At 44.1% G+C, this 25002-nt stretch overlaps 1 protein-coding gene across 1 annotated transcript in view; it reads left to right on the top strand.

Moving 5' to 3' along the window:
• Positions 1 to 25002, top strand: part of LOC138950747 (uncharacterized) — a gene marked incomplete in the record, with an annotated part of 169686 nt that overhangs the window by 31568 nt on the left and 113116 nt on the right. The window contains 10 exon segments of the mRNA XM_070322472.1: positions 1575 to 3348; positions 5055 to 5220; positions 5658 to 5924; positions 8198 to 8306; positions 9432 to 9572; positions 10988 to 11275; positions 14079 to 14201; positions 17260 to 17970; positions 18931 to 19200; positions 20380 to 20707. Coding sequence (XP_070178573.1) covers positions 1575 to 3348; positions 5055 to 5220; positions 5658 to 5924; positions 8198 to 8306; positions 9432 to 9572; positions 10988 to 11275; positions 14079 to 14201; positions 17260 to 17970; positions 18931 to 19200; positions 20380 to 20707 — 4177 coding nt within the window.

Genomic DNA, 25002 nt, shown 5'->3' with positions numbered 1-25002 from the left:
TCTCTCTCTCTCTCTCCATCCCTTTGGCAAATTCCATTCTTTCACGCCGTTCTCTCTCTCTCTCTCTCTCTCTCTCTCTCTCTCTCTCTCTCTCTCTCTTTCTCTCTCTCTCTCTCTCTTTCTCTCTCTCTCTTTCCACCCCTTTGGCAAATTCCATTCTGTCACGCCGTTCTCTCTATCTCTTTCCACCCCTTTGGCAAATTCCATTCTTTCACACCTTTCTCTCTCTCTCTGTCCACCCCTTAGGCAAATTCCATTCTGTCACGCCGTTCTCTCTCTCTTTTTCCATCCCTTAGGCAGATTCCATTCTTTCACTCCGTTCTCTCTCTCTCTCTTTCCACCACTTTGGCAAATTCGATTCTGTCACGCCGTTCTCTCTCTCTCTCTCTCTCTCTCTCTCTCTCTCTCTCTCTCTCTCTCTCACTCTCTCTCTCTCTCTCTCTCTCTCTCACTCTCTCCATCCCATTGGCAAATTCCATTCTTTCACGCCGTTCTCTCTCTCTCTCTTTCTTTCCACCCCTTTGGCAGATTCCATTCTGTCACGCCGTTCTCTCTCTCTCTCTCTCTCTCTCTCTCTCTCTCTCTCTCTCTCTCTCTCTCTCTCTCTCTCTCTCTCTTTCTTTCCACCCCTTTGGCAAATTCCATTCTTTCACTCCGTTCTCTCTCTCTCTCTCTCTCTCTCTCTCTCTCTCTCTCTCTCTCTCTCTCTCTCTCTCTCTCTCTCTCTCTCTCTCTCTCTTTCCACCCCCTAGGCAAATTCCATTCTGTCACGCCGTTCTCTCTCTCTCTTTCCACCCCTTTGGCAAATTCCATTCTTTCACACCTTTCTCTCTCTCTCTGTCCACCCCTTAGGCAAATTCCATTCTGTCACGCCGTTCTCTCTCTCTTTTTCCATCCCTTAGGCAGATTCCATTCTTTCACTCCGTTCTCTCTCTCTCTCTGTCCACCCCCAAGGCAAATTCCATTCTGTCACGCCGTTCTCTCTCTCTCTCTCTCTCTCTCTCTCTCTCTCTCTCTCTCTCTCTCTCTCTCTCTCTCTCTCTCCATCCCTTTGGCAAATTCCATTCTTTCACGCCGTTCTCTCTCTCTCTCTTTCTTTCCACCCCTTTGGCAAATTCCATTCTTTTACGCCGTTCTCTCTCTCTCTCTCTCTCTCTCTCTCTCTCTCTCTCGCTCTCTGTCTGTCTCTCTGTCTGTCTGTCTGTCTGTCTCTCTCTCTCTCTCTCTCTCTCTCTCTCTCTCTCCACCCCTTTGGTAAATTCCATTCTTTCACGCCGTTCTCTCTCTCTCTCTCTCTGTTCATCCCCTAGGCAAATTCCATTCTGTCACTCCGTTCTCTCTCTCTCTCTTTCATTCCACCCCTTTGGCAGATTCCATTCTGTCACGCCGTTCTCTCTCTCTCTCTCTCTGTTCATCCCCTAGGCAAATTCCATTCTGTCACTCCGTTCTCTCTCTCTCTCTCTCCATCCCTTTGGCAAATTCCACTCTTTCACGCCGTTCTCTCTCTCTCTTTCTTTCCACCCCTTTGGCAAATTCCATTCTTTTACGCCGTTCTCTCTCTTTCCATCCCTTAGGCATGTGCTACCCGGTGAAGAAGGTGGACGCCGTCTGCGCAGAGAAGGGACAGTGCGTCGACAACGCAGAATGCTCCACACCCACAGGCGGCGTTTGCACGTGCAACAAAGGCTTCTACGGCGACAAGGGCGTCTGCGTCGAGAAGATCCCAGAAAAACAGGCCTGCCAGGAAACCCGCCAATGCGTCGACAACGCGAACTGCACAGCGGGCGGAACATGCACGTGTAGGATTGACTACTACGGAGAAGGAGGAGTGTGCAAGGCAGACATCGTGGAAGGGGAACCGTGCAACAATACCCTCCAGTGCACCACCAACGCCTTGTGCATCACATCGGCTTCTGGGATCGGGAACGTCTGTAGTTGCAAGGTGGAGTTTTACGGCGAGAGTGGGAAGTGTGCAGTGGATATTCCCGAGGGCCAGTCATGTACCGGGGACTACCAGTGCACCACACACGCTCTCTGTTCGCCCACTACGTCAACATGCACGTGTGAGAATGAGTATTACGAACAGCGTGGCAAGTGCTACCCTGTCATTCCGGAAGGCAACATTTGTAACGCGACCAAACAGTGCATCGACAACGCGACTTGCTCCAGTGTGAACCAGACCTGCGCGTGCAAGCACGGTTTCTATGACGAGAATGGCCGATGCCCCGCGGTGCTGCCAGAAAGTACTGCGTGCAGTGCCTCCAAGCAGTGCGTCGACAACGCAGAATGCGTTTCTCAACCAGGTCAGGCACCAAAATGCACGTGCAAAGCAGAGTTTTACGCGGAGCAAGGTCAGTGCTACCAGCGAATTCCGGAAAGCGTGGACTGCACGGGTACCAAACAGTGCGTTGCAAACGCAGAGTGCAAAGGGACGGCTCAGGGCAACAAGTGCGAATGCGTTCCCGGTTACTACGGAAGCAACGGAACCTGCTTCGAGGTTCTTCCGGAAGGGAATGCGTGTACAGAAAACAAGCAGTGCGTTGACAACGCTACCTGCAATCAAACTACCCAGAAGTGCGAATGCGACACAGTTTTCTATGGGGAGAAAGGCCTCTGCTATCCTGACATTTTCGTCAACAAGAAATGCAACTTAACCAAGCAATGCACAGCGCACGCCGAATGCTCCGTCAACCCCACCAACGGCGAGAGTCAGTGCGCATGCGTGAAGGGTTACTACGACAACCTGGGTCTGTGTAACGAAGAACTCCCCGTCGACACGCCGTGCATTGAGACCAAACAGTGCGCGGAGAACGCCGCATGCACGGGAACCGCTCTCAAAAAAGCTTGCACGTGCGTGGACGGCTTCTTCGGCGAAAACGGCCGATGTTTCACAGACATTCCCGAAGGACAATCCTGCAACCGTACTGAGCAGTGCGTGGTCAAAGCAGAGTGCTCCGCCCCTGGAGGCCTGTGCACATGCGTCAATGGTTACTACGGCAACGCGGGACAGTGTTTGAAAGAGATCGAGGAAGGGAAGACGTGTCAGGAAACCAAGCAATGCGTGGTCAACGCTAAATGCGCCGCCAACGGCACTTGCACGTGTGACCCGTATTACTACGCGGAGAGAGGTCAATGCCGCAAGGTCGTGAATGAGGGCAAGCCGTGCACAGAGAGCAAGCAGTGCACGTACGACGCGCTGTGTCAGGGGGACGTGGACCCCAAGTGTCGGTGCAAGGAGCAGTTCTACGCGAACGAAGGCGTGTGTGTCCAGGACATCGCGGAGAACAAGACCTGCAGCGAGACGAGGCAGTGTGTCAGCAATGCGATCTGCACCTCCACTGATGGCAAGTGAGTGTAGTGGAGTTTAAGGAGCGTAATTCCTTTTCGTAAAGACACTTCTGCTCACCATCAACTCACCGTATAACTCTCGCTTTCTCCATTACACATGTATGTCGTATGCATAAAGAGCGCTTACTTCCCCTTGGGTTATTTGATATCTTAACAACGCTCTGCCTCATTTCGATAACATTTTGATAAAAAAATCAAGGAAAATGGAGCAATCTGGTGTAATCTGAGCCATAAGTTCTTTATTTTCAAATGTATTATTAATTTCTTATATTTTTCAACCCCGGAACCCCGGGACCCCCCCCCCCCCCCCCCCCCCCCCCCCCATGGATCCGCCCCTGACCACAATCACATATGTGTTACTAAATCCAAAAACAAAGAGACTGCCAACGTTCCAAAATTCAGAATCGAAAAACAAGAAAGGTAGGTTGTTGGAACATTTGTTATTGACAAAACAATATACATTCACAGATATTTCGACCCAACGGTCTTTTAAGTGAACAGACAAACAAATAGTCACACAAAAATGTGTTACTGTTAATTATCAGGCAGTTCATTTCGAGATCAACCGATATTTCACTTGGTGCACATAATTACATTGGGCGTGACACACTTATGTAGGACCCGGCCACAGGAAAGTTGAATGAATGGACAAACTTTGTTTGTTTGTTTGCTTAACGCCCAGCCGACCACGAAGGGCCATATCAGGGCGGTGCTGCTTTGACATATAACGTGCGCCACACACAAGACACAAGTCGCAGCCCAGGCATCGTGTCTCACCCAGTCACATTATTCTGACACCGGACCAACCAGTCCTAGCACTAACACCATAATGCCAGACGCCAGGCGGAGCAGCCACTAGTTTGCCAATTTTAAAGTCTTAGGTATGACCCGGCCGGGGTTCGAACCCACGACCTCCCGATCACGGGGCGGACGCCTTACCACTAGGCCAACCGTGCCGGTTAATGGACAAACTCAAACGCCTGCTTGTACTTATTACTTACCTGTAATGGGTTGCATGTTACAAGATAAGCCGTGCAGCCTTTTAATACATTTTAATACATCATTGAGGACTGGGTGGCCGAGTGGTAACGCACTTGCGCTCGGAAGCGAGAGGTTGCGAGTTCGACCCTGGGTCAGGGCGTTGGCAATTTTCTCCCCCCTTTCCTAACCTAGGTGGTGGGTTCAAGTGCTAGTCTTTCGGATGAGACGACAACCCGAGGTCCCTTCGTGTACACTACATTGGGGTGTGCACGTTAAAGATCCCACGATTGACAAAAGGGTCTTTCCTGGCAAAATTGTATGGGCATAGATAAAAAATGTCCACCAAAATACCCGTGTGACTTGGAATAATAGGCCGTGAAAAGTAGGATATGCGCCGAAATGGCTGCGATCTGCTGGTCGATGTGAATGCGTATGTATTGTGTAAAAAATTCAATCTCACACGGCATAAATAGATCCCTGCGCCTTGAGTCCGAGTCTGGAGGTACGCGCGCGATATAAGACTTCACATATAACATAACATATTTACAGCTACAATTAGCGTTATTTACGATTTCAATACAAAACAGCAACCTGTGTTCATCAAATTTTCTTCAGACAGTCGCTGATGTACTGTTGCACTTGGTGTTAGTGTACGTATTTTATAACCTCGTAAAGATCTGTAAGTGTATGTGCACTTAAACCGTGCACTCTTGTATTTCTTTCAGGTGCAAGTGCACCGCGGACTATTACGGAGAAAACGGACAGTGCAAGCCGGACATGGAGGTAGACAAGCCATGCACTGCTGTTGGTCAGTGTGTTGACCACGCCGAGTGCAACCTGGTCACCAACCAGTGTCAGTGTGTCACAGGATACTACAACGACACTGGACAGGTCAGAACCTAGTCTTTTATTTCCACAGGAAATGACGTCAGCTTGACTGTTGTGCATTGGTACCTGTGTTGGTTCGAAAAGCTCAGTCAATAATTTATAATCATGTCTGTAGTTGTTTCCTTCACTCATTCTTCTCCTTCTTCGTTCATGAGCTGAAACTCCCACGTTGACTCATGTTTTTGCACGAGTGGGTTTTTACGTGTATGAACGTTTTTAGCCAACCCCGCCAATCAGGCAGCCATAGTCATACGCCGCTTTCGGGGGAAGCATGCTGGGTATTTTCGTGTTTCTATAATCCACTGAACTCTGACAATGGATTACAGGATCTTTTCCGTGCACACTTGGTCTTGTGCTCTTGCGTGTACTTCACTTGCCAAATTTTTTGTTCGAGAAATAGTTTTTTTCTTTCAAATTTTGTGTTCTACTATTTGTTGCAGTGTTACCCGCTCCGAGACGTCGCGCAGCCGTGCATGTGGAACCAACAGTGCACCTTCAACGCCACCTGTGACAGGGCGGGAGTCTGCAAGTGCGTCCAGGGTTTTTATGACAACCTTGGCAAGTGTGACCCACTTTTGGTCCCGGACGCGTCGTGCAGCGGTCTGGGCCAGTGCATAGACAACGCGGAGTGTACCTCGACCACTGGAGGAGTGTGCCTGTGCAACAAAGGATTCTTCTTGGATGGGGACAAGTGCGTCCCTGTCAAGGTGGGGACAATCTCTAATTAGTGAGGAACAGAGAGAGGATGAGCCCTTGTGTGTGTGTGTGTGTGTGTGTGTGTGTGTGTGTGTGTGTGTTGTATGTGTGTGTGTGTACCCATGTTCCACAGGTTTGGTTGCCTAAATCACCATAAGGCAACCATCCACACGTGGATGGCAACCTAAACTCTGGATGGCAACCTAATTGTGTGGATGGTCGCTTCATTTAACACCGTTAAATTGACTTTTTTGACGGAAAGAATGTCATAACAATGTTCAAAATGACATTCTTTCCGTCCTCTATAGGCGACGAAATAGGTCAAATTTTGAGAGAGAGAGAGAGAGAGAGAGAGAGAGAGAGAGAGAGAGAGAGAGAGAGAGGGAGAGAGAGAGAGAGATAGAGAGAGATAGAGATAGCGCGGGCGGGCGTGCTACGTCTGTTTCAGTGAGTGATTGCTCAGAAAGTCTTGATTTGTTTAGTGCAATAGTGAACTGTTAATTAATAAGATCTATTTTATGATTTAAACCGCCTAACTAATTTGGTTGAAAAATGAAAGCGTGACAGTGCCGCCTCAACTTTCACGAAAAGCCGGATATGACGTCATCAAAGACATTTATCAAAAAAATGAAAAAAACGTCTGAGGATATCATACCCAGGAACTCTCATGTCAAATTTCATAAAGATCGGTCCAGTAGTTTAGTCTGAATCGCTCTACACACACACACACAGACAGACAGACACACAATACACCACGACCCTCGTCTCGATTCCCCCCTCTATGTTAAAACATTTAGACAATGCAAGGCAATTTTCCTTGTTTTTATAAGGACATTTAAATCTTTGAGTCTTGAGTCATCTTATGACTAAATGTAATTAGCCTCTCCTTTTGCCTTGGGCTGAGGCCTAAAATAAAAATTCCTGAGTCCTAAATCTTTTCCCAAACAAACGAGCCTGTCCCACTTTCAACACTAAAGAAGTTCTCCCTAAAACGACCACGCACAAAAACAATAAATAACAAGTCGCGTAAGGCGAAAATACAACATTTAGTCAAGTAGCTGTCGAACTCACAGAATGAAACTGAACGCAATGCCATTTTTCAGCAAGACCGTATACTCGTAGCATCGTCAGTCCACCGCTCATGGCAAAGGCAGTGAAATTGACAAGAAGAGCGGGGTAGTAGTTGTGCTAAGAAGGATAGCACGCTTTTCTGTACCTCTCTTTGTTTTAACTTTCTGAGCGTGTTTTTAATCCAAACATATCATATCAATATGTTTTTGGAATCAGGATCCGACAAGGAATAAGATGAAAGTGTTTTTAAATTGATTTCGACAATTTAATTTTGATAATAATTTTTATATATTTAATTTTCAGAGCTTGTTTTTAATCCAAATATAACATATTTATATGTTTTTGGAATCAGAAAATGATGGAAAATAAGATGAACGTAAATTTGGATCGTTTTATAAATTTTTAATTTTTTTTTTACAATTTTCAGATTTTTAATGACCAAAGTCATTAATTAATTTTTAAGCCACCAAGCTCAAATGCAATACCGAAGTCCGGGCTTCGTCGAAGATTACTTGACCAAAATTTCAACCAATTTGGTTGAAAAATGAGAGCGTGACAGTGCCGCCTCAACTTTCACGAAAAGCCGGATATGACGTCATAAAAGACATTTATCAAAAAATGAAAAAACGTCTGGGGATTTCATACCCAGAAACTCTCATGTCAAATTTCATAAAGATCAATCCAGTAGTTTAGTCTGAATCGCTCTACACACACACACACACACACACACGCACGCACGCACGCACATACACCACGACCCTCGTCTCGATTCCCCCTCTACGTTAAAACATTTAGTCAAAACTTGACTAAATGTAAAAAGAAGAAGAAGAAGAAGCAAAATCATAAACATATGAACATAAGGTTTTGAACGGATTCTGAAATTGAAATTATTTTTTACCATCCTTAGATGTCATACCTTCCATGATAATTGTTTGAAAAAGCAGGTATACATTTAGACCACATTAAGGACGGGGTCAAAGGCATAACCAACCAACCAACCAAGGATAAAATGCCAGGTATTTTCATCAAACACAAATCTGTTCCACAATTGTTTCAGGACGCCGAGGCACCGAGCATGGGACTAGGTCAGTGTCTGCATGGTATTTAAATCAAAAACAAAATTATTTGAAAAAGAAGGTATACATTTAGACTACATACATGATAAATGCCAGGTATTTTCATCAAAATCAAATCTGTTCTACAATTGTTTCAGGGCGCCGAGGCACCGTGCGCGGGACCAGGTCAATGCGTGGACAACGCCGAGTGCTCCGCTGTGTCGGGTGGCACGTGCAAGTGTGACGCCGCTTTCTACTCGTCCAAAGGTTTGTGGCGAATATGTGTGTGTGTGTATAAATGATATGCTGTTATTTTCACCTCTACAGATCTGTTCAGGCTACACAGGTTGAGAGCATCTGCTTCGTTTCCAGCCTCTTTCTCCTTATGTCAGTGTCTGTCTGTCTGTCTGTCTGTCTCTCTCTCTCTCTCTCTCTCTGTTTCTCTCTCTCTCTCTCTCTCTCTCTCTCTCTCTCTCTCTCTCTCTCTCTCTCTCTCTCTCTCTCTCTCTCTCTCTCTCTCTCTCCAGTGATGGATGACTTCGTTTTGATTTATTTTCATATTGATCATATTATTTCCATATATAATATAGCATCAGTGTTTCAGCATATCAAAACACATTCACTTTTTTGTTTAACATGTTCTGTAAACTCCCAATTTTGATCATAACGTAAGCATTCGTGTAAAGCCTATAACGTGTATATAGTCCTGTGCATTGTTTTTCTGCCTTTTTACGTTTAGTCAAGTCTGAGAAAAGGGGGTCTTCAAGTGAGGAAGTCTTAAATTTGGTGGTCTTCAAAAGCAAGGAGTGTGATTACAATATAAGAATACAAACAAATTGATGTGTTAATCACAAGGAGTGTGATTACAATATAAGAATACAAACAAATTGATGTGTTAATCACAAGGAGTGTGATTACAATATCAGAATACAAACAAATAATTGTGTTAACCGCAAGGAGCGTGATTACAATATATATATAAGAATACAAACAAATAATTGTGTTAACCGCAAGGAGCGTGATTACAATATAAGAATACAAACAAATTGTTGTGTTAACCGCAAGGATCGTGATTACAATATAATAATACAAACACATGTGACCCTCCACCACGGAATGAGTTGCATGTCACCGGGCGGTGTCTGGTAACAGTGGGAGGGTCACCTTGGTCACAGGCTTATAACTCGAAAAGTGTTTGCTCTTTTCTAAAACGGTTTTCACCACTGGACAGAGCATAAACAACTCTTACGGAAAATGTAAAAACTATGAAAATCATGCAAAGGTGACATACGACTCATGCCGTGGTGGAGGGTCACCATATTGTTGTGTTAACCACAAGGACTGTGTGATTACAATATAAGAATACAAACAAATTGTTGTGTTAATCACAAGGTCTGTGTGAGGAGCGGGTCAAGGTACCTGAAGCCTGCGAGGAAAGCCGACAGTGCGTGGCCAATGCAGGTTGTTCCCCTGTCAAGAAGATGTGTTTCTGTAACGACGGATTCTACAACGACAACGGCAAATGCGCTGGAAGTAAGTGCAACTTTTTTTTGCTGTTACAGTATTATAAAATTATCTGAGGGATAAAGGCGGTCCTCATTTGAGCCCAAAGTTGACTTCCCGAAGTCTTTTTACGAATATTCCGTGCCAAAGCTTCGTTCAGCGAGCTTTGTGAAGTAGGATTGACGAAGTTTTTATACCGAACATTTAGTGCCAAAGCTTCGTTCAGCGAGCTTTGTGAAGTAGGATTGACGAAGTTTTTATACCGAACATTTAGTGCCAAAGCTTCGTTCAGCGAGCTTTGTGAAGTAGGATTGACGACGTTTTTATACCGAACATTTAGTACCAAAGCTTCGTTCAGCGAGCTTTGTGAAGTAGGATTGACGAAGTTTTTATTCCGAACATTTAGTGCCAAAGCTTCGTTCATCGAGCTTTGTGAAGTAGGATTGACAAAGTTTTTATACCGAATATTTAGTGCCAAAGCTTCGTTGAGCGAGCTTTGTGAAGTAGGATTGACGAAGTTTTTATACCGAACATTTATATTTTGTGTCAAAGCTTCGTTCAGCGAGCTTTGTGAAGTAGGATTGACGAAGTTTTTATACCGAACATTTATATTTTGTGTCAAAGCTTCGTTCAGCGAGCTTTGTGAAGTAGGATTGACGAAGTTTTTATACCGAACATTAATATCAGGCGTAAATCAGGAATGTCAACGACAGCGGCAAATGTGTAAGAAGTAAGGGAATGGTTTTGTTTTCGCTGTGAACGTCCTAATTTGAGTTGATACGGCAGTAAACATTGAACAGCGTTGTTTGACATTTCTAACAAGGGTATTGTTACTTATTTTACCCTTGACAGCACATGAAAAATAATTCCTATTTAGATGTAAATATGTAATCACACTTCGTATAAGCTTAGCTTGTTGTGTGGTCCAAATTGTTCCTGTTGTACTATATACGCAACCCTTATGTTCTCGGAATAAAATCTTGTTGAAAGCAACAGCGTTAATGTTCTCACTACAAATAATGTCCCTCAACTGGGTAGTTTCTGGTCCATATATACGTCCATCGTCATATGTACTCACTACGTACGTCAGCAAGGTCGTTTTGGATTGGTTGAAATTGAGATTTGTTTGTGATTTCAACCAGCCAGAACCATCGGCTGGTTCCCAGTTGGGCATTTTCTCGTGAACAACAGTCCTGGAAAATCAAAACATCTTCTGATAAAAGTTTGCTCTGCTAAGGTTTCTGCATGATTTTTTGGACGCAGACTTATTTTTTGTCGACTTTTATTTTGTAAACTTTGTAAAGAATGCTTTCCAGCCTTCACCTTTGATATGCGTTATAATCACTGAAAGGACTAAACATGCTTGTGGCGTCACAAAATAGTACCCAGCTCTGGAGAATAACCCAAATATCAAAAGCACAATTTTTTTCTCTTCTCCATTCTAGCCATCCCACCAGACAAGACGTGCACGAAACTAGGTCAGTGTGTCCTCAACGCCGAGTGCGAATCGGTGACGGGTGGTCTGTGCAAGTGCGATCCTGGATTCTACAAGAGCGGCATTCAGTGCAAGCCTCTCGAAACGCCGGGGAAGAACTGCACGAACAACCTGCAGTGTGTCGCCAACAGCGCGTGTGACCTCAATACGCAGAATTGCACGTGCGACTCTGGATTTTACAGTGAACCCGCCTCGTGTGAACCTTTGAAGCCGGCTGACTCTACCTGCACGAATGTTGGTAAGTGTGACACTGGATGGTAGAGGGGAAGGGTAGATGTAGATGGCAAGGCAAAATATATTTCACAAACCCCTAAGGTTACACGAATAACTGGATGGGATAGGGGAAGGGTAAATGGCAAAGCAAAATGTGTTTACAAACCCCTAAGGTTACACGAATAACTGGATGGGATAGGGGAAGGGTAAATGGCAAAGCAAAATGTGTTTTCAAACCCCTAAGGTTACACGAATAACTGGATGGGATAGGGGAAGGGTAAATGGCAAAGCAAAATGTGTTTTACAAACCCCTAAGGTTACACGAATAACTGGATGGGATAGGGGAAGGGGAAATGGCAAAGCAAAATGTGTTTTACAAACCCCTAAGGTTACACGAATAACTGGATGGGATAGGGGAAGGGTAAATGGCAAAGCAAAATGTGTTTCACAACCCCTAAGGTTACACGAATAACTGGATGGGATAGGGGAAGGGTAAATGGCAAAGCAAAATGTGTTTCACAAACCCTTAAGGTTACACAAATATCTGGATGGGAGAGGTGAAGGGTAGAGGGCAAAGCAAAAAATTTGTTTTTTAAAAACCCAGGGTTACATGAATTTTGTTTAATTACAATGAAGACAACGAAAAAGAAATCTAATTACGAGACACATTTTTTCATAATTGATAAACATAAATAGGTCAAACTGGACTAATGGCTAATGAATTATATCACACATGTGTTAACAGGACAGATTGTATGATAAAACACGTGGAAGGAGGAAGAGGTTGTGTGTGTGTGTGTGTGTGTGTGTGTGTGTGTGTGTGTGTGTGTTTGGGTTTTTTATTAACCAATACTACATTCTAAATTGACGTTTTTCACAGTGTGACATAGTACATAGTTCTAATGTCAAAAGTAGCACTAGCGTTTACCATGTGTGCTACGTTTTGCTAGTAGAACTACGTACTCTGTCGTACACTATGTTAAAAACTGGTTACAGAAAGTGTATTCAAAAGTGGAAAACTTCAATTTAGAGTGTAGTGTGTAAAACAGTGAAAGTGTTGTCTGGGAAAAAAATTGAGATAACTACTGAAGCACGATTTATATTGTGCTCAAGGTACTATAGTCCTAAACAGAACAAAGGAAAAAAGGGAAGAATAGAGGGTGGAGTTCACTTGGTAAATCAATCAGTCAGTGAATTTAACATTCAAGCTTTTAGTTGATCAATCAATCAGTCAGTGAATTGAACATTCAAGCTTTTAGTTGATCAATCAATCAGTCAGTGAATTGAACATTCAAGCTTTTAGTTGATCAATCAATCAGTTAGTGAATTGAACATTCAAGCTTTTAGTTGATCAATCAATCAGTTAGTGAATTGAACATTCAAGCTTTTAGTTGATCAATCAATTAGTCGACCAGTCAAATCGGTCGTTTAGTCAATCGGTCGTTTAGTCAATCGGTCGTTTAGTCAATCGGTCGTTTAGTCAATCCGACAATCGGTCCATAACTAAGGGCAAAGGTAACAAGTAAACTAGTTAGGAAGTCAGTAATACGACACATAGCAAAGTTCATGCATATAGCTTCAGTCAAAGGGCGTACGCATGCGTACTCGGCGGAAGTGCTAAAACTATAGCCATGAAATCCTGAGCACAAAGGCTGTACAGGATTGAGCTAAAATCGCTTATTGGCTTATTTGGTTCCGTTAGTGTGACCCGATTCTGACGTTACGGACAGACCATCACCGCTGACCCACGAATTTGTCTAGGTTTTATCTATTTACGTATGAAAATAAACTCATAAAAAAATCTCACGAAAAAGTCATAAAATGAGTATCTTACAGAATACAGAATACAGAATCTTTAATTGCCCAAGGTTGGGAATTTGTGATGACATTGCGGTTAACAAACAATTCACTCCAGCCATATACACCAGCACACGCATCATTTATACAAACTGATCAACAACATTAATTTAAAAACAAAACTGGACAGCATAAGTATAAATCTAAGGAAAAAGATCACCGTGGGTTGCAAAGAGATGATGCTGGTACTTAGGAGTGAATACGTACTATCTTAAAGGCCAACATCGACGCGCGGCAGATGTAGCTCTAGTTTCTCGTGCTGGCAACACTAAATTTAGCTATGTGGCCTTCTACTATAACAAGTCTTGGTCTCCCGGAGACGGATGTTCGGCTTTAAGCCCTTTGTCCCCAGCGAAGCATAGGCCATTGACGAGGTTTCTTCATCGCATTCTGCTCTGGGCTGTTCTTTCCGCTTCTGTCCAGCTGTTGCCCTGCCTCTTTAGCTCCGCCTCCTTGTCTCGCCTCCAGCTGTTGCCCTGCCTCTTTATCTCCGCCTCCTGTGTCGCCTCCAGCTGTTGCCCTGCCTCAGTCTTTCTCTCCGCCTCCTGTGTCGCCTCCAGCTGTTGCCCTGCCTCAGTCTTTATCTCCGCCTCCTGTGTCGCCTCCAGCTGTTGCCCTGCCTCAGTCTTTCTCTCCGCCTCCTGTGTCGCCTCCAGCTGTTGCCCTGCCTCTTTAGCTCCGCCTCCTTGTCTCGCCTCCAGCTGTTGTCCTGCCTCTTTAGCTCCGCCTCCTTGTCTCGCCTCCAGCTGTTGCCCTGCCTCTTTAGCTCCGCCTCCTTGTCTCGCCTCCAGCTGTTGCCCTGCCTCTTTAGCTCCGCCTCCTTGTCTCGCCTCCAGCTGTTGCCCTGCCTCTTTAGCTCCGCCTCCTTGTCTCGCCTCCCGCTGTTTTCCGACCTTCCCTTCGTTCTTTTCCCTCAGAATTTAATGCATCAGATTTTCACTTGTACTAACTGCGACTGGCTCATTTCACAGGTCAGTGTGTAGCGAACTCGGAGTGTTCAGCCAAAGGCGGCGGCAAATGCAAATGTTTCAACGATTTCTACACGGACACTGGCGAGTGCAAGGAAAGGAAGATGGACGGGCAACCATGCACAGGTAACGTCGGTTGATAATGGTGGTGGTGGTAATGATGACGATCATGATGGTCATGACGATGATGGTAATGTTGATGATGATGACGATGATGATATGGTCATGACGATGATGATGATGATGACGATGATGATGATGATGATGATGATGATGATGATGATGATGATGATGATGATGATTGCAATGGTAATGATGATGATGATGGTAATGATGACGATGGTGATGATGACGATGATGATGGTAATGGTGACGATGATGATGGTAATGATGACGAAGATGATGGTCATGATGACGATGACGATGACGATGACGATGATGATGATGATGATGATGATGATGATTATATGGTGCAACTCCTAAAACAGTTCCAAGCGCCTCACAAAAACATACATAAATAAATTATTGTGCACACAATTCCAAATCAAATAATAATACACAACAAAATATACTCATACACTTGACAATAAAGTTTTAATCCACCTAATTCAAAGTCAAAGAGATGACGGAATAGGTCGTAACATTTTTTTTGTTTAGCTCTTTAAGGGAAAGAATAGGCCGTGTTTAGAAATAACTCGGTTTTTTGTATGAAAATGTGCAAAGTTGCGCCTCTAAAAAACAATCTAACAAAACTAGCTGAACCAATGATCTAGAATTCGCAGTGAAACAATAGCTCTCACATGGAATGTATGTATGTATGTATGTATGTATGTATGTATGTATGTATGTATGTATGTAGGTATGTAGGTATGTATGTAGGTATGTATGCATGTGTGTTGGTGTGTCGGTGTGTCATGTGTGCAAGTAAAAAGGGTATTGTAGTTGTACCTATATTACTTCAGATATTTTTTTTTGGTTGTTATCATGGGTTTTATGAATTTTCTTCTCTTATTCTTTTATAATTATTAATTAATGACCTATATGTGCTGATGACCAATTTAATTTCCTTTGTTGGATCAATAAAATGTTATGAGTTATGAGTTATTGTGTGCAGCGTTCGCTTGATACGACGCTGTTTTCTTTGGAAAATATGCACCTCGGAACTCACTATTTGAAGACGTTTGTAAGGTTCCGCTAGCATAAACATAAACCTGAGCACGGCTACAATAAAGTATTACATTCGTACATATGTCTCAAAATAAATAAGTAAGTTCTAAAATACAAAGGAATTCTGTACTTACCAAACCAAGGACAGCACATACAACAATAAATCAAATTGTCGCCTATGGAAGCTTCTTCAGGACCAACAAACAAGTAAACACAAAGGGAAGCAAACATCAACAAGTCGCGTAAGGCGAAAATACGATATTTAGTCAAGTAGCTGTCGAACTCACAGAATGAAACTGAACGCAATGCAACGCAGCAAGACCGTATACTCGTAGTCCACCGCTCACGGCATAGGCAGTGAAATTGACAAGAAGAGCGGGGTAGTAGTTGCGCTAAGAAGGATAGCACGCTTTTCTGTACCTCTCTTTGTTTTAACTTTCTGAGCGTGTTTTTAATCCAAACATATCATATCTATATGTTTTTGGAATCAGGAACCGACAAGGAATAAGATGAAAGTGTTTTTAAATTGATTTGGACAATTTAATTTTGATAATAGTTTTTATATATTTAATTTTCAGAGCTTGTTTTTAATCTGAATATAACATATTTATATGTTTTTGGAATCAGCAAATGATGGAAAATAAGATAAACGTAAATTTGGATCGTTTTATAAATTTTTATTTTTTTTTACAATTTTCCGATTTTTAATGACCAAAGTCATTAATTAATTTTTAAGCCACCAAGCTGAAATGCAATACCGAACCCCGGGCTTCGTCGAAGATTACTTGACCAAAATTTCAACCAATTTGGTTGAAAAATGAGGGCGTGACAGTGCGGCCTCAACTTTCACGAAAAGCCGGATATGACGTCATCAAAGACATTTATCAAAAAAATGAAAAAAACGTTCGGGGATTTCATACCCAGGAACTCTCATGTCAAATTTCATAAAGATCGGTCCAGTAGTTTAGTCTGAATCGCTCTACACACACACACACACACGCACATACACCATACCCTCGTTTCGATTCCCCCTCGATGTTAAAATATTTAGTCAAAACTTGACTAAATATAACAAGTCGCGTAAGGCGAAAATACAATATTTAGTCAAGTAGCTGTCGAACTCACAGAATGACACTGAACGCAATGCCATTGTACTCGCAGCATCGTTAGGCCACCGTTCATGGCAAAGGCAGTGAAATTGACAAGAAGAGCGGGGTAGTAGTTGCGCTAAGAAGGATAGCACGCTTTTCTGTACCTCTCTTTGTTTTAACTTTCTGAGCGTGTTTTTAATCCAAACATATCATATCTATATGTTTTTGGAATCAGGAACCGACAAGAAATAAGATGAAAGTGTTTTTAAATTGATTTGGACAATTTAATTTTGATAATAATTTTTATATATTTAATTTTCAGAGCTTGTTTTTAATCCGAATATAACATATTTATATGTTTTTGGAATCAGCAAATGATGGAGAATAAGATAAACGTAAATTTGGATCGTTTTATAAATTTTTATTTTTTTTTACAATTTTCCGATTTTTAATGACCAAAGTCATTAATTAATTTTTAAGCCACCACGCTAAAATGCAATACCGAAGTCCGGGCTTCGTCGAAGATTACTTGACCAAAATTTGAACCAATTTGGTTGAAAAATGAGGGCGTGACAGTGCCGCCTCAACTTTCACGAAAAGCCGGATATGACGTCATCAAAGACATTTATCAAAAAAATGAAAAAAACGTTCGGGGATTTCATACCCAGGAACTCTCATGTCAAATTTCATAAAGATCGGTCCAGTAGTTTAGTCTGAATCGCTCTACACACACACACACACACACGCACACACACACACACACACGCACGCACATACACCACGACCCTCGTTTCGATTCCCCCTCGATGTTAAAATATTTAGTCAAAACTTGACTAAATATAAAAAGGTATGGACAGAAGATGGAGGGAAAACAAAAAAGTGAGTTTTGTGTAACTAAATCTTTCGAATGTTTTCTCTTCATTCAGCCAAGGGGCAATGCGTGGCCAACGCCGAGTGCTCCTCAGACACAGGCGGCACGTGCCAATGCGTTCAGAACTACTATGGCGACAACGGCCTGTGCTTCCTGAAAATGGACGTCCCAAGCACATGCAACGCTTCCAAACAGTGCACATACAACGCCGAATGCAGCTTAGGCGGCAAGTGTGGATGCCTGAAAGGCTTCTACGAAGAGGCGGGCAAATGTGTGAAAAAATTCGACGAAGGAACGAACTGTAACGCTGATAAACAGTGCACCTACAACGCGGGATGCGTCAGAGGGGTCTGCGAGTGCGTCAAAGGCTTCCACGCCGAGAAGGGCAAGTGTTTCACTGACATTGAGGTTGGAGCGAACTGCAACGCGACTCGTCAGTGCACAGAACACGCCGCCTGTACTCCAGGGGTGTTGGGCTTCTCCTGTGAATGCATTTACGACTTTTACGGTGAGCAGGGCAAATGCTTCCCCAAGAAGAACGTTGACAGTCAGTGTAACGCCACGAAAGAGTGCACGTACAATGCGGCGTGCAGCGAAGGCGTCTGCGGGTGCGTGACCGGGTTCTACGAAGAAAAAGGACAGTGCGTTGCGAAGATCGACGAAGCTCAGCCATGCAACGACACGAGACAGTGTACCGACTTCGCCGAATGTTCCCTCGGTTCCAACAGCGTGTGCGAATGTTCCCTCGGCTACTACCCCGACAAAGGCAAGTGCTTGCGATTTGTGACCCTCCACCACGGATGAGTCGCATGTCACCTTTTCATGATTTTCATATTTTTACATGTTCTTACAGAGGTTTTTATTCTCTATCCAGTGGTGAAAACCGTTTTAGAAAAGAGCGAAAACTTTTCGAGTTATAAGCCTGCGACTAAGGTGACCCTCACACTGTTACTTATATTATGCCTAGCGCAGAACCGCGTGAGATGACATGCGACTCATTTCGTGGTGGAGGGTCACATTTGTGCTACTGGTTTATTATTGTGAAGTCCACCATTATGATATTTGTTGTACTTTAGTATGGCTTTGGTTACGTAAAGAAAGCATTTGCTTGAGAGCGTGTCCTAGTTGTATGTTTTCCATTGTTTCAAGGGATGAATTTTGAATACAATTTTGTTTAAACCAAAGACAAGTGCTTCAAGACGCTCAACCATATTATGACATTTTTTTTGTAATTTAGTATTGTTTTGGTCACGTAAAATGTGACCCTCCACCACGAAATGAGTCGCATGTCACCTCGCGCGGTTTTACGCAAGGCTTAATATAAGTCCGGGGAGTGTCTGGTAACAGTGTGAGGGTCACCTTAGTCACAGGCTTATAACTGAAAGTTTTTGCTCTTTTCTGAAACGGTTTTCACCACTGGATAGAGCATACAAAACTCTTTATGAAAATGTAAAAACATGAAAATCACGCAAAGGTGACATGCGACTCATTCCGTGGTGGAGGGTCACAAATAAGCATTTGCTTGAGAGCGTGTCCTAGTTGTATGTTTTCCATTGTTTCAAGTGATGAATTTTGAATACAATTTTGTTTAAACCAAAGACAAGTGCTTCAAGAGGCTCAACCATTATGAAATTTTGTGTAATTTTGTTTTGTTTTGGTCACGAAAAACAAGCCTTTCCATTGTTTCATGTGATGAATTTTGAAGAACATTTTTTTCAAACCAAAGGCAAGTGCTTCAAGAGGCTCAACGAAAGCGAACTCTGCAAAGCGTCCATCCAGTGTACGCTTAATGCAGAGTGTACCACCACCGGAAAATGCGAATGCGTGTTTGGATTTTTCGGCAAAGACGGCCAGTGCCTGAACGTCAAAGACGTTGGACAGGGATGCAACAAGAGCGAAGAGTGCACGCAGTTCGCTTCGTGCCAAGGCGGGTTGTGTCGGTGCGACTACGACTACTACTCAGAGAACGGAAAATGCGTGAAGGTCATCGACGAAGGTGAGCCATATACTTTTTTTGACTGTATGTTTTAGTTTTTCGTTTGCACTCGCCACTTTCCCCTACGCCGCAGCAGTATGCGCCCCCTCCCTGTTACAGAATGTGTTCAAACTGTGTTCTCTTCTGTTCAAAGTGTATGATTTACTTGAATATACTCTTGTTTGAACCAAGGTGAACTCCAAAAACAGACACACACTGCTAACGTTCCAAAATTCAGAATAAAAAAAACAAGAATTGTGGGTTATTGGAACGTTTAATTATAGAACGTCGGCCCAGTGGTCTTTTAAAGTAAACAGACAAACAAACACTTATTCAGGGCCGGACTGGGGTGGGGGGGGTTGCGCAACCCCCCCCCCCTTTTGGCTTAAGCATGTACCTCCCAAACGCATTTTTTTTTTTTTTTTTTTGGTAGGGGAGGGAGGGGGGTGGTTGCATCTGGATCATCATGAAATCCGAGGAGAAATCGCACCCCGAAGTCCGAGAAGAAATCGCACCCCTCATCTCTTCATTGCCTATACGGCTTGCTGTCGAATTTACCTTTTTCGTTCAAGGAGAGGCTTCCTTTCCCTCCAGAAACATCAAAAAAGGTTCAGCTTCAAGGGGGCCAACCCCCACCAAGGGGCTTCTGTAACCCCCCCCCCCCCCCCTAGTACTTATCTAGTCCGGCCCTGACTTATGGTACAAATAATGAACGTATCTCAAAATCTCATTTTCAAAGCGATCGCCACACGGTCTTGAGGTAAGTGCTTTATCTGTTTCATCACTGTTTGTCTGTCCGTCTCCTTCAAAAAGACCCCTTTGGTGGAGGTACAAGTAAATGTAGCGTTTTGTTTTGTCAATAATAAACGTTCCATTAACCTACAATTCTTGTGTTTTGATTCTGAATTTTTTAACGGTGGCAGTCTACCTGATTGTTGGATTTTCAAAATCGTAACCTACAATTCTTGTTATTTTGATTCTGAGTTTTTGAACGTTGGCAGTCTACCTAAATAAATCCCTGCGCCTTGAATATGTGCGCGATATAAATTGCATAAAAAAATTAAAAAAATAAAAAAATAAAAAAAATCCCTGCGCTTAGAACTGTACCCACGGAATACGCGCGATATAAGCCTCATATTGATTGATTGATTATTGGATTTTCAAAATCGTAACCTACAATTCTTATTTTTTTGAACCCAGGAGGGACATGCAAGAACACCAAACAGTGCACCGACAACGCAGCATGTTCCGTCATTCACGGGTTCGTCTGCAAATGCGTGGAGGGGTTCTACTCCGACATGGGGGACTGCTTCGAAGAGATTACGGAGGGTTTGCCGTGCGAAGCAACGAAGCAGTGTACGGACAATGCCGAGTGCGTCCGAGGGGAGGGCGGGGCCACGTGCGAGTGCGTGCGCGGTTACTATGGCGACGGTGGGCTATGCAAGGTGAAGGTCGACGAAGGGGGCAACTGTAAACAGGACAAGGAGTGCACGTACAGCGCTGTGTGTTCTCCGGAAAACGTCTGCCGGTAGGTATTTTTTTTCCTTTTTTCTCGTGATCAAAAGCTTACGGCCTTACGGGCAGAATATACCTGCGCAGAGTCAGCGGCACAGACGACGCACTACATATTATTTATGCTGCGTTGGGGATTATGACGAGAACTTGGCCTGTTTTCCTTTCACGCAACGTGTAGCGGGCTGGTATAATCTGCAGTGCGTCGTCGGTCCTGCTGAAGTTACATAGGTGAGCGGAGCCCCTTACCATTATCTGCATCTCGCCAAAATTGCTGCAGCCGGAATTACCCTGCAATCATATGGCCGTCCCAAAACGTCAAAGGCAACCACACGAACCACTAATTGATATCCTTCCTAATTCAAACTGCAACATTAATGATAATATTCGGAAAAAAACGGCAAACAAGAAAACAAAGCAAAAGGAATAGGTCATTTAAAAAGGATATGCACTATGATGAAATTAAAGGCCTAATCCGCCTCGTTAAATCAGTTTGCCTCACCGTCTCAGATCTTACCACGCTTAAACATGGGATGAAACCGCCCCTCCACTTGGTCATATACCAAACATTAACAGTCTGGGGAGACCGGCACGGTTGGCCTAGTGGTAAGGCGTCCGCCCCGTGATCGGGAGGTCGTGGGTTCGAACCCCGGCCGGGTCATACCTAAGACTTTAAAATTGGCAATCTAGTGGCTGCTCCGCCTGGCGTCTGGCATTATGGGGTTAGTGCTAGGACTGGTTGGTCCGGTGTCAGAATAATGTGACTGGGTGAGACACGAAGTCTGTGCTGCGACTTCTGTCTAGTGTGTGGCGCACGTTATATGTCAAAGCAGCACCGCCCTGATATGGCCCTTCGTGGTCGGCTGGGCGTTAAGCAAACAAAACAAAAACAAAAAAAAAACAACAACAAAAAAAAAAGTCTGGGAGGTCTCTGTGCACACTGGTCATTTTTGGCTCACGTAAGTGTAGCCTATGCGATGCTAACTTTTGTCTGTCTGTGCTTGCGTGCGTGCGTGTGTGCGCGTGTGATAGAAACTTTAACATTTGACTGAACACCGAAATACTAATTTTATCGGGTTATTATCCAAGCAACAGCTTCAAAGTATTGAAGCAATGATCAACATTTCGTCGGCACGTATGTAGATAAAGTGTGTATCCAAAGAAAACGGGTGGTGGTGGGTTTTTTTTTTTGGTGGGGGGGGGGTAAAAACAGGTGACTGGTTTGTGTTGTGTGTGGTATGTAGACCAGGTCAGGGGTCAAGGTTAGGTCAGATCGCGTGAAGGATTGTGGTATAGATACAGTTCTCACCCAGCTGCAGCTGCAGTTCGCTGATTCGGGGAAGACGATTTCACATTGTTCGGTTTCGTAGCGGCTCCAGAAAAAATAGATAAAGAAGATACCAAAGGACGACAGGTGTGTTTCGAGTCAATATTTCGGTCAAAAATGTTACTCTCCTGACGAATAGATAATGAATAAATGATTCCACCCTAACACGAGCTATTTAACTGCCCACGCCAGGTGTACGAAACTTTTTGATGGCCGCAGGAGCGGTCATCTATTGGAATGCATTCGGAGAGGTGACATGTCTCGTTTTGTTACCGTTCTCACGAGATCAGTTACAGGTTTTTTTTTCTCTCTCTCTCTCTCTCTCTCTCTCTCTCTCTCTCTCTCTCTCTCTCTCTCTCTCTCTCTCTCTCTCTGTATGTCTTTGTCTGTGTCTCCCTCTGAGTCTCTCCGCTTCTGTCTTTCTATGTCTGTCTCTGTCTATGTGTGTGTGTGTGTGTGTGTGTGTGTGTGTCTCTCTCTCTCGCTCTCTCTCTCTCTCTCTCTCTCTCTCTCTCTCTCAGTCTCTCTCTCTCTCATCCGACTCCTGGCACACAGGTCAAAGCAGATGTTAACTTGAGTGCACGTGTACCTAGCAGGAGGGGGGTGATTCTGGTCAGAAGTGGGGTAAAGCACTTTGGTCTTCAGTCTTTGGGTTATAGCTTTCAGTGGAGAAGATGCCAACATGAAATTGCACTATGCTCTACTATGTATTGTCCTTGTCTATCGGACACGAAGAAGGGAAGCTACAATCGCCCCATGTCATATATACTCTTTGTTTCCTGAGCCTGGACCATTGAGACGGTTACTTCATAGATCTATTCATTCTTCAGTTTGTCGGTGTCAAAAGTTATACCCCCATTCCACACAACCGTTCTTTGTCCCGTTCCCGTACCAACCAAGGACTGCTGCCACAACAATGGAACGCTGCGCAAACGGCCGTTTTTTAGCATCTTTCAGCAGCGTCTGACCATAGTGGCAGCCGTCCTTGGTCGGTAAGGGAACGGAACCTAGAACGGATATATGGAATGCGGATATGACAACTCAGTGTGTGAGAGCGCTACAGTTGCGTTACCGTTGTTTTAAGTTCCTTTAACGATCCAAGCGTTCCGTTACCGATGGGTTGAGGTTCCATTACCGTTCATTCTGATCGGGAGGGGAACGGCTAAAAATTTGAATATGCAGCCCAAACTCAGTCGTCCCTACCGACCCTACCGTTCAAAGCAGTTCCGTTAACGATCAGTTACGTTCATTGCGGTTCTGTCCCGATCCCTCCCGTGCCCGCACCGTTCCTTGGTCGGTACGGGAACGGGGCCTAGAACGGTTGTGTGGAAAGGGGGTATAAGACTCGACCACTTGGCTTATGGTGGAGACAGCTGGAAGATCTCTGGATATAATTGAAGAGGAGTAGTCTTCCTTTTAGAAAATGTGTACTCTGCCTTGCAGATTAGAAATTTGTGCTGTCGGGGCTAGGTAAAGGGAGTGGAGGGTAAGGGGGTAGGGGGTGGGTAAGCGAGGGGTAAGAGAGACGAAAGAGAAAACTGGACAGGGAAAAGTCAATGCCTGAGGTATTCAATAAAGCCACACACAAAAACAGAAATTACCACATTTACAATTTTTCAATTCATATTTTTGCAAACTATCTGCACAAGCATGTGTGCCTCTGTATGTTCGTGGCTGCTTTCATGGGGTGCCTGTATCCTCAGGAATTTGAGGATTTCTTTTATCTCTCTTTTTCTGACACCGTTGATTTAACGTCATTTTTACAGGACAGGTTTTTTTTCCTTTCAGTTGTAAGTTGTAGTAGTTTGACCTTATTGTCTACCGGCACGGTTGGCCTAGTGGTAAGGCGTCCGCCCCGTGATCGGGAGGTCGTGGGTTCGAACCCCGGCCGGGTCATACCTAAGACTTTAAAATTGGAAATCTAGTGGCTGCTCCGCCTGGCGTCTGGCATTATGGGGTTAGTGCTAGGACTGGTTGGTCCGGTGTCAGAATAATGTGACTGGGTGAGACACGAAGCCTGTGCTGCGACTTCTGTCTTGTGTGTGGCGCACGTTATATGTCAAAGCAGCACCGCCCTGATATGGACCTTCGTGGTCGGCTGGGCGTTAAGCAAACAAACAAACAAACAAACAAACAAACAAACAAACCTTATTGTCTTAGGACAAGTAGAGCTCGTTCACCAGTAGCAAAGACTCACTCAGTCCGTCAGTGTGCCTGAGTGTGTGTGATGGGGGGGGGGGCGTAACCGTAACCGGCCACCTGCAATGTACGGACAGGTTTGCACTGGCCCAAGGGTGTCTGTTCATGAGAGGGACTGCTGTAACAGTAAAACTAGTGTGAAACATAAGTAATCAATTTATCCACTTGACTATATTCACAACAGGGACCTATCACTCTTCTTTGCATGTTTTTATGCCTACGGATTTTCAAATACTCTGCAACACATGTAACCCAAATACAACATGTGCCCGTACAATACCGCTTCTTTTATGAAAACATTGCTTCGGCCATGTTGATTTTAATCAACCAATTTTCTTGTACTCCCTTGTCCCGTGTTAGACCTGGTGTGGAAGGGGTGGGGGAGGGGTAGCGCGACATTTGTTTGCGCGAGATCACATATATATTGGCATTATCCTTTCGCCCGCATCCCAATTTTGGGTACGAGATTTTTACTGGAAGTAAACATTTCGTCGAGGGAGTAATTTTGTCGTGCCTTGGGGAGTTCTTTTCTCGTACGAAAGGTGTACTCGGAGTAAGAATTTCGTACGAAATTGTTACTCCGGAGTACATTTTTCGTGGAGTATAAATGTCGTGTTACACCGGCTGCAGCAGCTTTGGCCAAATTCTGGCAACATGCACACAATTACAATGAAAGGGCCAAAAAATAACACAGCCGCGTTCGATACACTTCCATTGACGTACAAATGTGTTAAGATAACCGAGCCGAAAAGGTTTGTTTGCTCACCTATCCAGCGTCAAATGTT

The sequence above is a fragment of the Littorina saxatilis genome, linkage group LG16 (assembly GCF_037325665.1).
Source record: "Littorina saxatilis isolate snail1 linkage group LG16, US_GU_Lsax_2.0, whole genome shotgun sequence".
Lineage (NCBI taxonomy): Eukaryota > Metazoa > Mollusca > Gastropoda > Littorinimorpha > Littorinidae > Littorina > Littorina saxatilis.
Note: the sequence above shows the minus strand (reverse complement) of the source record. Positions and strands in the feature narration are given on the sequence as shown.